A 14,229-nucleotide genomic window follows, 5' to 3' on the forward strand; every position below is an offset into this window, starting at 1 on the left:
ATTTGTGGAAGTATGACACATATCCCTTCACAACGACCTTGCAGTTAATGATATCAAGGAGTTTTTTAAATCTTTAACCTGCTTGATGATATCAAGTGAAACTTTGCTCTAGGCAATGAAGTCTTAGACCTCCTTGCTCTTAGGATGTTGATAACTCCTCTGCAAAACTTTGGCAATCCTGTCAGCAGTAATGATCCTGTCAGCAGTGCAGATTTTCCACTGCTGACAGGATCATCCTGTCAGTAGCCACTTTCATGATTTTTCACAACATAACTTAGTTTTGATGGCTAAGAAATGAATGGACTAATAATAATACCATGCCTGTTTTATTGCAAAATGAAATCGGGGAACAACATACGATAAACCGGAGAGCAAGTCAGTGAGTGACGGAGTGAGTGAGAGAAATCCTGATCATGTTTTCAATTTTCCAAACAGGTGTCTATTTCACTTCAAAGGAATGGAGACTGTAGAATTTCATTGACAAATCGGATGATCTATATTGTAATGCGAGTGCTAGTCTGCTCTGATCGCCAGGAGGCAAGAGAGTGGAGACCCCCACGGATGCCAGATCTTCTGGCACTGTTCTCCTCCACTTGGTTTTGGGTCTTCCTTTTTTGCTTTTCCCATTTGATCTGGTCTCTAGTTTAGAGAGACTTAGAGGTATCTTATTGCCCATCTGTCACCCTACCATAGTAATGATAAGACAAGACAAAAGTCAAGTCAATTGTTATTTTGCAGTAACTGGTAGTCATGGCAAACTAGGAGGTGGACAGACCCACGCAGAGGCACCACAGAATAAGAGAGCTCGTGTGAACTCCTCTGGTGATTCACAGAACAAGGGGCAAGAAGCATCAGCTGATCATGAACCAACTTGTCTGTCAGGAAGTGGCAAGAAAATGCAAGGTAAATTTCTTTAGAAGATATCATATATGTTTAATATATATAACATAAATTCTGTCACTGACTATGTAAGTGGTAGTAGCCCACCCTGCAGACTATTTTGAAGTGCCACTGATAATGAGAAATATTTATACTGTAACATTTTAAAAAGAAGGCTTGATTGAAATCTCATTTTTTTGCAGTTTTGTGATCCTGATGTATAGCATGATTCATGCTATTGATTTTTTGTCCTGTCATACAGCTCATAGCCAGGAGAACTACACACCAACTAGGGGCTGGTACCATCCTCCTACCCATGGCCACCACAAGAGGAAACCTGGTTCAGGGTTTGACTTCTCATTGATGTCCTACAATGTGTTGGCACAAGAACTGCTGATGGCAAACTGGTACCTGTATCTAGACTGCGCGGACCAGGATAGGCTTACCTGGAATGTCAGGAAGGAAAAGTTGCTTCAAGAATTCCAGCACTACAATGTAGATGTAAGTTTTGATTTGTATAAAACAGACGTGAAAAGTGGTGGTCTCAACAAAATTATTATAGTTTTTTTTATTATTGAATTATAGCTTGCTTGTCTATTCATTGCAATTCAGCATTCAAATCTTGCTTTGTATAGAGTCTACATGTATAGAAATAGAGACCATCTGTGTGTGTAAAGATGCTGTATTATTCAGATAGCCATTATGTTCTTACCATGTTCCATGCTGTCTTATGTTTGTGGCAGGTCTTGTGTCTACAGGAGGTTCAAGAGAGCCATTATCATGACTTCTTCCTGCCTGAACTGCAAAAGCTAGGTTGGTTTTCACATGTTCCTTTTATAGCACATTGATTGTCCTTATATTATATACAATTGTGTATAGGGAATTAGGGATGCAAAAGATGATATCAAGTTCACAAGGTAAAAGGTTCTATCAGATTTGTATTTCAAGTGCTTACGAAAGGCATGATTTGTGCAAAAAACAATGTGCTTCCTTACAGGTTATGAAGGGCTTTACAAGAAAAGGACAGGTGACAAGCCTGATGGCTGTGCCACCTTCTACAGGACCTCCAAGTTCAGCCTGGTGAAGCATCGTCTGGTGGAATATTACCGTCCTGGCACTGATGTGCTCGACAGGGACAATGTGGCCATTGTTGTGCTTCTGAAGCCCAAAACTGGCAAACGGAAGATGCACAGTAACCTGTGCATTGCGAACACCCATCTCCTGTTCAACAAGAGGAGGGGAGATGTTAAACTGTCTCAGCTTGGAGTTCTGTTAGCTGAGATCGACCAATTGGCATTTGATACCAAGGTCAGGTACTGGGACGCCAAGGTCAGGTGCCACCCTGTAGTACTGTGTGGAGACTTGAACAGCGCACCATTTTCTCCGCTCTACCAATTCTTAAATGCCGGACAACTTGCGTACAGTGAATATGAGAGGTCTGAGATCTCAGGGCAGAGCTCTCCACCACGATGGAGGAATTGGATGCAGCCACCTCTGTGGCCAGCGTTTGTTGGCATCACAGACCACTGCCAGTACCACCAAGCTGTGCTGGAAAGAGGACGGCAGGCAACATTGGCTAATGCACAGAAAGGTACAATATACCTTGTTCAAGTTATACCTACAGAGTGTACAAAAGTTTTTACTTGTATTTTGTGCCATACATTGGCATTTCAAACTGATAGTTATCATGGAATTGCGTACTAAATCTTTTATACATTAGAAAGGTAATGTAAATACTAGCTGTAATGACTTTTATGTAGTATGTATGTCTTATGTTTTTATGTTTTATGAGCTGCTTGCAAATGATATTTGATCTTCTATTTTGGCTAATGGAATTGATAAAGTATCAAAGTAATGTTGATCAAACCCTATTGTCCCACAGATGTTTCTGTGACCTCTACATCAAATACGGCACATCAGTCACCCAGTGAAGACCATTTGCAGTATGACAGTGATACACCCATAGCCTCTCCTTTGTCAGTTAGCTCAGATGCACAGTCAAACCCTGATGACCGACCAGAGGCAGTAAAAAGTGAGGAGGAACAAGGGAGCTGTAACGATCCTGTGGAACAACCCTTAGTACCTTCTGACAAGTTCTCAACTTCTGAGACAGTAGTAGAAGAAAGTGGTGGTCAAACCTTCCCATCTTCAAGTGACCCCACAGTGTCTGCTCCAACACCTCAGGTTCCACCTTTCTCCCCCTGCATTTTCCATCCATTCAACCTGCGGTCAGTCTACTCCCACTTTACAGTGGACCATGAACCCGAGGTCACCACGCATCACGGCAGGGCAAACTGCACTGTAGACTACATCCTCTACACAGCCAGGGTCTCCATATTTGAGGGGGATCACACTGGCAAGGGAAGGAGGTACAAACCCAGGTACAGGGACGGGAAGCTGAAGCTTCTGTCAAGACTCACTTTACCGTCAGACAAAGAGCTGGAGAGGATGGGCAGTTTACCCAACAAGGAACATCCCTCTGATCATCTCCCACTTATAGCAAAGTTTAGACTCACTGACAAGTGAGATGGACTCTTACACATGTTTTTGGTGCCAAGAAAGTATAGAATGCACATTAATCTATTTTACCTTGATTACCAGAGATGCAATGTTACCTCTTGTTTCTAATGTGAGTTTTACAGGCATAAACTAGTAGTAGGCTAGATTGAAACATCTTCATTAAGACTGTTGAGTTCATGTGGTTCAGACATATATGCATGATGTCTGATGTACAGGGTAATGTGTGATGGTCACATACACCCCCTTGGCGTAGACTGTAGTCCAGGGGCCTAACATTTCTACGGAATAGCTGGTATATTCGTTTTAATGGAAGAAGAATGTTTAGGATCACTGCCATGGCAACACTGATTAACTTTAACTTATCAACCTAGTGAGTTTAACTAGATGATTTCAGTTATTTGTACTGAATGTAAACTGATTGTTTCTTTTATGTGGTTGACCTGATTGGACCATATTTATTTTTAGTGGACCATAGTTTAAAGGGAGATGCAGGATGTTGAAGGTTTTTTTATCTCGATAATTCTCACAACAGCTGTCTTCTGCTTCAGAATACATGTCTGTCATTTCAGTTTACTGATTGTTTGATTCATATGTTTGAGTGAGGTTTGTCAAAACACCCTGGAAGGAATATGATAATACTGTGCACAAATGTATTTGACAGACATAAGCTGGGACCAAAAAGTCATTATAATGGTTAATATTGTCGTGGATAGTATTCCTCACAATATATTCTTGCATTCTTCAAAGGTGTGAAAAAACTTACATGCACTTTGAATGTAAGATGAACACAGATCTGTTCTGTTAACACTGCATTGTGTTATCATGGTTATCACCTATGTTACATCTGTGAGAGGCAGCTCTTGATGGTTTTGTGGGATATACAAAAATGCATCAAGTTCTATTTAGCTCTACTGTTCAGTGTCAGTTATACCATTGCTTTCTTTAATGTTGTCCAGTCTTTTTCAGTTACATACATGTAAATGTGTACTTATATGCCTATATTTTGTTTCAACCTACAAAATAAAATACACAAAAGTTGGAGATCCATATGTAAATGATGTCACTTTATTTTTTTACAGTCAGACACAGAAACAATACCATTTTTACGTAAGAATATCTACAAGTGATTATCTTCATGTGTAACCTGAGCATATTGGATAGATTTTGATACACATTCCTATTAGGACACACACAGTCAACATAATACCAAGGAGGTTTAATCATTAAACCTCCTTGATATTACCAAACACATAATATAGGGGTGTCCTTGTAAGACTAAGGTGTTGTATTGAGGATGTTCAGTTGAGTCTTCCTGGGGTGTCCTTACGTGGAGATGAAGGAGGTGGCACTAGAGGCGGTCTTTCTGATACAAGGCCACTGGTCTTCATCTAGGTATGGAACAGGGTGCAATGTCATGGTCATTTACAATCCATAATATGGAGATGACATACACTCTTGTATCTGAGTTACTAGTATTGCCCCAACTGCTGCCTGTTTAAGGTGCTTTTTTCATACATGTTCTGGTACTAAACAGTTGTACTCACCTTTGCCCGAACCTCTCGGGAATATTTCTCCACCTCCTTCCTAACCCCATCCTGGGACAACTTTGTCATGTTCAGTGTCAGGGCCTGCAAACAGACAGGATTAGCATTACAAGCAAAACAAATGCAAAGTTTTATTGGCTACAATTGATATGCCCTATCCTAGTTTCTTTTTGAAAATCTTTATAGCATATTTTATATAGTGACATCCATGACCTCAGTGCCGTATCAATGATTAGAAAATGTTCCTTTTTTTTTCTTCCACGTTCAATTTTTGCATATTTTCATACAAAAAATACAGTCATGCATGGCACAAGCACAGTACTAGTAATCAAATTAAATATATAACACAAATGAATCGAGACAAAATCATACAAATTACAGAGTAACATCAAATGTCACTAACTGTTTCTTTTGGTTGACGTCAGAAAAATATCTTACCTTCCAGTAGATACACTCGTAGCTGTGAGGATCATGTGACACAGGGTACCCTATCTTCACCTTCTTAAGAACGTGCAAGTCTGAAACATCGAAAACAGTTTTTAGCAACTTCTCTAGCAATAGCTAGTTTCTTTTTGAGAGAAGCAAAAACAGGATAACACTTTTCCATGCCTATTATTTAGCTTTACACTTCCTGAACCTTTCTGTACATGTTGTTTTGACCTTGAGAAACTACACAATTTACATTATAAAAGAAAGGAACCAAGACTATGGACTTACATCTTTTGTAGGATTCTTCATAATCAATAACTAGGTCGGATAAACACTGCAATAGAGGAAAACATGGTCAGTTATGAGGAAATGTGACACAAGAAAAAAGCAATTTGTACTGCCCTTTGAGAGCATCGTTTCTTAACAGAAGGATGATAGATATGAAGCTGTCAATGTAATAGGTATTTACCTTAAACTCCAGTGGCTTGTACATGAGGTCTTCCCTCCTGCTCATTCCCAGAGCCCCATATCTGCCTCCACAGTAAACCCCCAGTACCACATGTCTGTGCACTGTGGACCCAAACTGGGACTTGAAGCTGACGGGAAACCGCTCCACACCAGGCATGCCATTGGTTAGATGACTAGTGTGGTGTTAAAGAGAACATCATGATAGATACAAGTTACAGTAATTCATCTGTAAGTTACATGCACTTTCAGGTACATGTACTTGATCTGGTGGTGGAAAAACTGTCAGCATGATGTTTGAACAGTGATTCACTCATTGATAAGGTAATCTAATAGCATCATGCTGCAGTTACAGTTAGAGAACATTTGGCTACATCAAGGTTGTGTTCTCAACATCTTTGAATGATCAGAATAATGACTGGCTTTATCCTAACTTGTTCAAGTGTCAGACAGTTTCCTTGTGAAGGATACATTGCCAGAATGACGGCCTCCAAACATTTGATGGGTAGGGCTTCCCGTATGATCTCCTTGGCAGAGTCTATCAAACTGAAACCAAAGAAAAGACAAGAAGACCGTGAGATAGGGTGAAGTCATACATGAAATCTCGCATTTATCAAGTAAATAACAAATATTCTACAATGACTGGTCTTGCTGAAACATGTGAAATTCTCAGAGTTATATGAAAACCTTTGTTAGACTGGTTAGGTAACAGAATAGCCTAAAGTACATAAATCTTCATGCCACTGTCAAAACGCACAATTGACCCATGACCCAGTTTATGTAGTGAACATTTTTACTATCTAGAGCTTTTTAAACATTAGATGTAATAAAGCTTACACTACCTACCCAGTGAGTGGCCGATTTTTCCTGATTTCAAAGAACTGTGTTCCTGTATGATTGTATCTGGCAGGAAAAGTTAAGGAGTCATATGGTCTTACCTTAGATATAAGTGACTTCTTTTATATAATTGTGAAGGAAAACCATAGAGAACCAAAAATAGCTTTAAAACTTTCTTCACAGAATAAGGATACTGTAGATCTGACATGTACTTCTGAACCATCCACAATCTGTCAGTAATTGCTGTGTTGGTTGGGAAGACTGGAACCACTGGTAGTGGTACCTGGGAGAGGAATATATCAGTAACATGTTATTTGAAGATCATCAATGAGAGTAAGTTTCCCCACTGAATTTAACAAAATGCACGTCCACCATAAATATCAAAGCAATGGTGGATGAAATCTACAACAGCTGGAAAGGAGTTGATTGGGGGTGATGATAACACCACATTTCATTCTCAACCTCAGAATGTCTTAGATATGCTTTGAGCAAAATAATTCCACTTTCATACCATTGTCAAGTATCAAGGAACTCAGTTAAGCAGTTCATAAGATACATACATTCTTGTATCTCCAATTAGATGAATACTTACTCTTGGCAGTTCTTTGCTGTTCCTAATTTCAGTGACCATTTTATTCCCATCAGGGTGAATTTTAGCTACATGATGCCACATTCTCTCCCACGTCTTGTCATTCAGCGGAAATCCACTCTTGTTGACGTAGAAGAGAACACCATTCTCCTCTCCAACCTCCTCCTCATCCTCTATCTGTGATTGGTCAGGGTTGCGTAGTATTGCACATCTCGGAGAGGTAAGGTTGGTTTTCTTCTCATCTGTCATTCCTGAGGTCAATGCCATGATGAGGTAACAACTTGATAGCAGGCTGTTTTGACTAGTATAGATCCCGCAAGGAACTGTGCATGTCACAAGCTGCAATCCATTGTCCTGTAACATTTTGAGGTTTCGGGCTCAGTGTGTGTACTGTGTGTAACTGTGTACTGTCAGCAAGATCACCTCAACCATGCAACACAAAATATGTTTAAACAAACTGCAATGTTAATTTCACACTTGCAATACTATTTCGTGACTTGTTATGGCTTTGATAATCTAGAGTAAAATCGACACAATCTATTTACTGGCATACCACGTTCGATAACTAACTTACTCGTCGTTTTCAGTGAATTTTGAGATCGACGAATGTACGGTGACACAATGTAAACAAACATTCAAGCACTGATTCGGGTTGATTTTTGACAATAAAGTACCATACAAGACACTAACAAGTCACTGCCAGGAAACATGATGCACACTCGGTAAAGAAGCCAATTTTTAACGTCGACTGATGGGACACAAACATTACCTGTCACTGCAGCAGCGGAGTCAGTCGCGAGCCGCTAGGTAACTCTTCAAAGTGAAGCGAAAGGTTTATTTGTTGCCATGGAGGGTAACATGATACCATTTTCGGTTTGGGGTTGGTAGGTTTTATTTATTACGGAAAATCACAGACACCGAGTTCAAAATGTACTTTTTGATTATTATAGAATTTAAAAATCAAAGTTGATTTACAAAAATATACAATTTGAATCAGACATCAACAGATATTTTCTACTAACAAACAGTCTCTGAAGTCAGACACCCCCATATGAACAAATGTGTTGTCCCAAAACCCGGAAGTGAACATACGATGATGGTGTGGTGTACGTCACTATATCACTCCGCGCATGGCTCAGAAACGCGGTGAACACAACTCACGACAACTTTTTATTCATTCACTTTTGCACAAAAACGGATAGTAATTTTTTCAAATGATTCATTTTGAATGTTATTTGCAACATTCTACATTTTTCTCCCTTTTTAAAACTCGCTGTTGCACGACAAAGTAGTTCCCTAAAGTTGTGAAGGGGTCTTATCAGCTGGTACCTTTTAACCGGGGACGTCTTTCTGTCTCATCTGACGCGAACGCTGCGAGATCACTCAGGGACGAGGTGAGATATACACAGTATGTTGCATTGGCATAGTCTGACATTGCAAGTGTCAACGCCGGATCAAATCTGGGAAGAGTATGATTACTATCCTAGTCAGAATTGCACCGTCTTTCGATGAGAGACGTAAAATTGGGGTCCCGTGTTCTAGGAGGCGCCTCGAGCACGTAAATAAATACAATGGCCTCATTTACTCAGATGGGTACCTACTGGATGTAATAATACAACCTGGTGAATAATGATGATAAAGCGTGTTTCGATATCATGTTAAACATTGAATTTTGTCTTGTAGACCCATGATCATGTATTAGCGATCGACGAGGTCACACATTCATTCTGCATGCATGCGTGCATGTTTGTCGCCCAAAGGTACTAAGTGGTAAAATGACAATTTAGCAAGTTAGTAACGAAAGCACACCACAGGATGTTTTTCTTATCCTACTCGAATTATTGAGAAAATAATAGCAGCAGCATCGACTTATGTGTCGAAAAAAAACAAAGTTAATCCTGGTGTCCATGAACTTGGAAAAAAGACTTGTGGGAGGGTCAATCAGCACCAAGGACAAAACCAAAGTCATGGAGTCCCAGCCAATTTCAGAACACCGGTTAGAAAATATGGATTGGTATATAATGATGGCAAAGTTGTCCTTTTAATTGGTTATTGCCAAACTATCCAGGGTATCCTTAAAAATCAAATCATCTTTTAGATTAAATTTCACTTCTTGAATTACTCACTTCAAACTTTAACATTAGCTATTGGCCAAAATGGAGTGTGTATTTTGATACTTAAAGCTGTTGCTTTGTATCTCCTCCAGATGTTGGCAACATTACGGGGCTGGTTGGCCGTGGTGGCAGTCATGGCATTTGGCAATACTCTACAGTGCTTCAGGAACCATGGCTTCCTGGCTGAACGACTGTACACTGGAACCCCTGATCTTGGTAATTTGGTATTCTCTGTGGCTATTATTACAGTGTAGTACTTAGGAGCCAATGATTGCTACATTTAAACTTCAGTGCTGTGACTTTTATGTATTGTCAATTGCAGTTTTGTTTTGAAGCATGTTTGCTTTTATCTGGAAGACCATAGTATTAGATAGTTGGACAGTTATTTTTGCCATGTTGATGTTTTATGTAAATATATTCCAAACTTGTCTTGATCCACAAAAGTAGACCCATAAGCACTTAAGTGTAGACATACCATTTTCTATAGTATCTACATTGAGTAATACATTAATAAAAACTGACTTGAATGACGCTATGTTCTTAGTGAATGGACTGCAGGCACGGCTGTTTGGCATGTGGACCCTGCTGGCAGCTATAGTTAGGCTCTACTGTGCTCTTGACATCACAAACAGACCGTAAGTATGTCTTTCCAGGAAGTCAACCTTTCAAATTCTGCATTTCTGGAAATAACTTTTCTTTTTACTGTATGTATGGATGACATGAAATAACCTCTTAACCTTTGCTGCTTTGCAGGCTTTATTACGTCACCATGTCGTCGTTTGTTCTTGCCCTTGGACATTTCCTGCTGGAAACATTTGTGTACCAAACAGCTGCTCTTGATATAGGCGTCATCACCCCAATTATAGTTTCAGGTAAATATTTGTCATGACACTTTTTACAAAACTTGAAAAGTCTTTGAGGCTATCAATTCAACCAACTTTTGCAAGACATACCCAAAACAGTAATTTTCATGACTGCCTAATAAGTTTACCTTGACACAATGACAAACTTTTTGTGCATGTTTTAAAGAGCTTTCTTTTCATTAGAATAGATTGTGGCTTTTCCACTGGGTGTAAAATATTGACCTTGCTTGTTATGATGTATCTTCTGCATTCCCAGGTGTGTCCCTGGTCCTGATGGTGGTAGGTCTGTGGAACCTGGATCCAGCTGTGGACCTCCTGCAGCACCAGGACAGAGCAGTAGATACAAAGGTCCTCCTGGAGCAAGAAATGCTCAAGGCCAGGAAGAAGCGCACTTGATTCCATGTTTTAATTCCATTGGATGAAATGATAGTCAAATCTGCAAACCTGCTACATTTGATTTAGTGCCATGTACATGTTGATAAACTTTCATGTGCAAGTGCTTGTCAATTGATACTAGTACTTGATAAGTATGATTTTTGATAGTAGCCATTGCCTTAGACTACTTACTAATACGATGATACTGAGTATACATACCGGTATTACATAATAAAGTGGAAAATAGCCAGGATGTAGCCATTTCATACTAGTAATTTACACATTATTTTATTGAAACATTCAAAATACTTTCGCTGTCAGCTGTCTAATTCAGGTGATGTACCACAATCCTGACTTACCCACCTAACCATGGTCCATTTAGATACTGTATTGTCTCTGGGATTTAATTTTATGAATAGAGATCTTTCCTTACCGTGAATAATTCTTGTACCAATCATTTTATATGATCCAATGTTTTAGTCTTAGGAACAACTGGGATGAATGTACAGAGCCTAAGAACAGCCCCTAATAGTTGTGGTAACAGTCGGGATAACCACAGAGACTCCTCAAGAAAATGTTAGTAGAACACAGGAAGCAATTGGCAATCTGTAGATGGGGGAGGAATGAGGCAGGCAAGTATACAGGTAACCAGTGTTATTGAAGTTGTACCTTCATGTTGTATTTCAATAAAAAATCCTAAAGCTAGAGTTACTAGTATGTTTGTAGTGCAACTTGGGCGAGACGGATACCAAAAGTTTTACTTGAATGATTAAAGTAAAACTTTTGGTATCCGTAGTTTAATGTGAAGAAATTCAGTTAAGAATTCCAGGGAAGGGCTGGGACATGGGTCATGAGTGAGTGAGTGCTGAGACATGGTACATACATCTGTGTGGAGTCATCACTGTTGAAAATCTTACTTTTCATGAAGTTTACAAAGTTGGTAACTGGAATATTTATGGTAGAGATGATGACAACACAACCTGACAAAAGAATTCTATTATAATCTTCTGTTCACTGCATAACACATGGTCACCATCTGCTGAAGACAAGCCTCTCAACCTCCGGCAACTGTCCATTTAATACACAGACTTTTATATGACGTCTTGCAATTTTAACATAAGTCACAACCAAGGAAACCAGCTGTACTGCAACATACCTTTTTTATTACCTGCAAATTCCAGAACAATTCTAAGTACAAGTAATCATCTAGTTTTAGTGTCGGCATATTCACATACTGTATTACATAGTGACAAAAATTTGGTAAAACACAATCTTAAGGCAGGTGCTTCTTACTTTTGAAGAGCTTTAATAATGGTATTCACAGAACACCATGGTTGCTGAATTGAAGTTGCTGTCATTTTCTAAAGCAGCATGTTTGTAGCTTTACCAAACTAACCGACTTAACATGCAACAGGAATGGTAAAACTCAGGTCACAAGTACTATACATGTAGCACTATCAAGGTCAGATATCTAATTACCATAGACAGTGATCGTTCACTTTCTGCACTGGTTCTGTCATGAGACAGGCGTTAACTTTTCTCCAAAAGGATGAAATTGTAATCACACATAACCATGTACAGTACCCCCAAAACAAAGTATCACTGTCATCTAAGTAACATTACACTGTTTACAGCCATCACAGTATATATGAAATATTACAAAGCTTAACTCAAATAAACCTGTATGTTAAATGACTCACTGAAGGCTATAACATTGTATATATCTTTGGCATAACTACTCAGACTGTATCCCAAGCTGACAGATTAAACTGAAAAAGTCTGGTTGTCCTTGCACCATATAAACATGTACATGCAGGCTACCATGGATAACTTCACTAATCCAAAAACACCTTGTCAAAGTTTAACATGGCACAGCTAGTAGTATAAATAACACTATTGTAGCAATATTTGTAGAAACTGGTGATAAGGAAACATTCCTTGCCTTGCCAATCTAAATCACAAATGTCCAACTTTTCATGCTTATTGTGTGTACAAGACTTCAAGTGAAAGCTAAAATTAACATTTGAACAGACAACATGCCAGAGTCCAAAAGCTGGCAACATGTAGAACCATAATTATGGTCATGAATTAGTTATATTGTGCTGTAACTGGACAGTGTCAAGTTCCATGTGACTGTGGTGATATCTTGCGGTATTTTTCAAGATTTCTTTGCATCCTTCCAAAGTGAATTTTCATGGCGACTACCGCGAGCCATCTCCAGCAAGGCTTGCATCTTTTCCTTCTCCTTAGCTTGGTGCTCTCGAACCTTTTCTGACGCAACTTTAATCTGTTTCTGCCTCTTCTCCTCCAGCTTTCTCTTCTTTGCCTGGATTTTGGCCAAGAAGTTGTCACCACCCATGAGGTAGGACTCATCTTGCCTAGGTACGCTGGCAGCAGGAGATGGCCTCTTGTGAGCCTGGACTGCAGGCCTACCAGTGGGGGACTCTTGTGGGGGAGGCATGGGTCCTATCAGCCGGTCACTGCCCTGCTTCTGACTTGAGGCAGGGGTTCTTGAGAAACTAGAGAAACTTCTATCAGCTGGTGCAGGTGACTTTCCAAATGTAGAGAATCCGCTGGCACCAGACATGTTATGCTGATCCAGCTCGTCTTGGCTGCCGCTCCAGTTCTTAACTTTGGAACGGGCGCCTTCCACTTTGTCAGAGTCAGCAGTGCTCAGGGTGGAGGTAAACTTCCATTTGTAGTGAGTTTTGGACGATGCACTTGTGTCCAAGTTGTCCATGCCTTTGTAGTACTTTTTGTCCAACTTCTTTTTGTTCCATTTCTTCACAAACTTCTTGAACAGCTTCTTTGCTTGTGGTGACTTCAACTGGTCAAAATATTTCCCCTTCTTCTCTTGCAGCCATGATCTGAACTCGGCGTTCCTGCTGTAGAAATCGTCCATGGATATTTTGTCTTTGTTGGACTTCTTCTTCTCCCGTTTCTTCTCTCTTTTGAGCGCTTTCTTGACGCTGACGGGTGTATCCTGTTTCGTCTTCTTACTCTTCTTCAATTCCTCTTCAGAGTCAGACCCTGATGACTTACTGGAGACGTTAGAATCGGAGTCACTGTCCTCGTCTGCGTCCTGCTTGTGTCTGCCCATTTTGAACTAGACTGGGGAGGGGGGCGTTACTTATACTGTGAGGGAAACGCGATCTCGTGGAACGATGCAAACGGAACTGAGGTAGTCGTCGCCTTGGATGTCAGCTCTTGCCACCAAATTAGTTTTTCCAGTGTCGAATAAGCCCACAAGGTTAACATCTACCAGCGTGATGTGTAAGACTGCGCCAGCAACCCTCCGCTCAGAGTTCAAAAACGACAAATACCTGTGCACATGCGCACAAGACGTCGTGATGACCTTTGACATTTTGAGCGCGGGATATTTGAAATCCAGACCTCCACTGTTTGTGACGTTTTACATGTGCATTGTGCATGTGTGCATCGATGTAGGCGTGTCATTTCAAGGTATTTAAGATTAAAACAATGAAGACATAAGACTTATTTTATAAAAGAGTCAGTTTTGGATTTGGTCAGATAAGACATTTTGTTGAAGAGGGATGGCATCAGTGAAATTTGAACTTCGATCGTCACGCCCTGAGCACGTTAAATAACGTTAA

At 40.0% G+C, this 14,229-nt stretch overlaps 4 protein-coding genes across 6 annotated transcripts; 2 read left to right on the forward strand and 2 right to left on the reverse strand.

Moving 5' to 3' along the window:
• Positions 1 to 581: 581 nt before the first annotated feature.
• On the forward strand, positions 582 to 4,440 carry LOC136433368 (protein angel homolog 2-like). Its single transcript, XM_066425509.1, has 5 exons — positions 582 to 903; positions 1,142 to 1,380; positions 1,623 to 1,692; positions 1,877 to 2,470; positions 2,762 to 4,440. Exons 1-5 carry the CDS (start codon positions 696 to 698, stop codon positions 3,403 to 3,405), a joined length of 1,755 nt encoding a protein of 584 aa, XP_066281606.1. The 5' UTR covers positions 582 to 695; the 3' UTR covers positions 3,406 to 4,440.
• An 8-nt stretch (positions 4,441 to 4,448) lies between these two features.
• Positions 4,449 to 8,136, reverse strand: LOC136433369 (tubulinyl-Tyr carboxypeptidase 1-like). Of its 2 annotated transcripts, none has more exons than XM_066425511.1 (11): positions 8,033 to 8,136; positions 7,267 to 7,514; positions 6,869 to 6,957; positions 6,684 to 6,740; positions 6,309 to 6,383; positions 5,842 to 6,013; positions 5,661 to 5,706; positions 5,382 to 5,461; positions 4,944 to 5,027; positions 4,640 to 4,787; positions 4,449 to 4,603 (listed from the first exon to the last, which is right to left on the reverse strand). In XM_066425511.1, the coding sequence occupies exons 2-10, from the start codon at positions 7,510 to 7,512 to the stop codon at positions 4,698 to 4,700; spliced, it is 939 nt and encodes a 312-aa protein (XP_066281608.1). In that variant the 5' UTR covers positions 7,513 to 7,514; positions 8,033 to 8,136; the 3' UTR covers positions 4,449 to 4,603; positions 4,640 to 4,697. The 2 variants fall into 2 exon arrangements, with proteins under 2 accessions (XP_066281608.1, XP_066281607.1); XM_066425510.1 differs by having other exon boundaries at positions 7,267 to 7,617; positions 8,033 to 8,128.
• Positions 8,137 to 8,410: 274 nt separating this feature from the next.
• On the forward strand, positions 8,411 to 11,322 carry LOC136433375 (ergosterol biosynthetic protein 28 homolog). 2 transcript variants are annotated; one of them, XM_066425519.1, is made up of 5 exons: positions 8,411 to 8,671; positions 9,470 to 9,593; positions 9,922 to 10,012; positions 10,131 to 10,249; positions 10,497 to 11,322. In XM_066425519.1, the coding sequence occupies exons 2-5, from the start codon at positions 9,470 to 9,472 to the stop codon at positions 10,634 to 10,636; spliced, it is 474 nt and encodes a 157-aa protein (XP_066281616.1). In that variant the 5' UTR covers positions 8,411 to 8,671; the 3' UTR covers positions 10,637 to 11,322. The 2 variants fall into 2 exon arrangements, with proteins under 2 accessions (XP_066281616.1, XP_066281615.1); XM_066425518.1 differs by having other exon boundaries at positions 8,415 to 8,657.
• Positions 11,323 to 11,758: 436 nt separating this feature from the next.
• Positions 11,759 to 13,953, reverse strand: LOC136433370 (pre-mRNA-splicing factor CWC22 homolog). Its single transcript, XM_066425512.1, has one exon. It carries the CDS (start codon positions 13,713 to 13,715, stop codon positions 12,774 to 12,776), a length of 942 nt encoding a protein of 313 aa, XP_066281609.1. The 5' UTR covers positions 13,716 to 13,953; the 3' UTR covers positions 11,759 to 12,773.
• Positions 13,954 to 14,229: the final 276 nt, after the last annotated feature.

This window comes from Branchiostoma lanceolatum, chromosome 4 (genome assembly GCF_035083965.1).
Source record: "Branchiostoma lanceolatum isolate klBraLanc5 chromosome 4, klBraLanc5.hap2, whole genome shotgun sequence".
Lineage (NCBI taxonomy): Eukaryota > Metazoa > Chordata > Leptocardii > Amphioxiformes > Branchiostomatidae > Branchiostoma > Branchiostoma lanceolatum.

Bases quoted from the DNA above. Each gene is read 5' to 3' on its own strand.
- LOC136433368 (XM_066425509.1), top strand. From the start codon at position 696: ATGATAAGACAAGACAAAAGTCAAGTCAATTGTTATTTTGCAGTAACT. The intron at 904-1,141 runs GTAAATTTCTTT...CCTGTCATACAG, and splicing joins AAGTGGCAAGAAAATGCAAG to CTCATAGCCAGGAGAACTAC. The intron at 1,381-1,622 runs GTAAGTTTTGAT...TGTTTGTGGCAG, and splicing joins TCCAGCACTACAATGTAGAT to GTCTTGTGTCTACAGGAGGT.
- LOC136433369 (XM_066425510.1), bottom strand. From the start codon at position 7,530: ATGGCATTGACCTCAGGAATGACAGATGAGAAGAAAACCAACCTTACC. The intron at 6,741-6,868 runs GTATCCTTATTC...TTTTCCTGCCAG, and splicing joins AAGTACATGTCAGATCTACA to ATACAATCATACAGGAACAC. The intron at 6,014-6,308 runs GTATCCTTCACA...ACACCACACTAG, and splicing joins GAGGCCGTCATTCTGGCAAT to TCATCTAACCAATGGCATGC.
- LOC136433370 (XM_066425512.1), bottom strand. From the start codon at position 13,715: ATGGGCAGACACAAGCAGGACGCAGACGAGGACAGTGACTCCGATTCT.
- LOC136433375 (XM_066425519.1), top strand. From the start codon at position 9,470: ATGTTGGCAACATTACGGGGCTGGTTGGCCGTGGTGGCAGTCATGGCA. The intron at 9,594-9,921 runs GTAATTTGGTAT...CTATGTTCTTAG, and splicing joins CACTGGAACCCCTGATCTTG to TGAATGGACTGCAGGCACGG. The intron at 10,250-10,496 runs GTAAATATTTGT...CTGCATTCCCAG, and splicing joins CACCCCAATTATAGTTTCAG to GTGTGTCCCTGGTCCTGATG.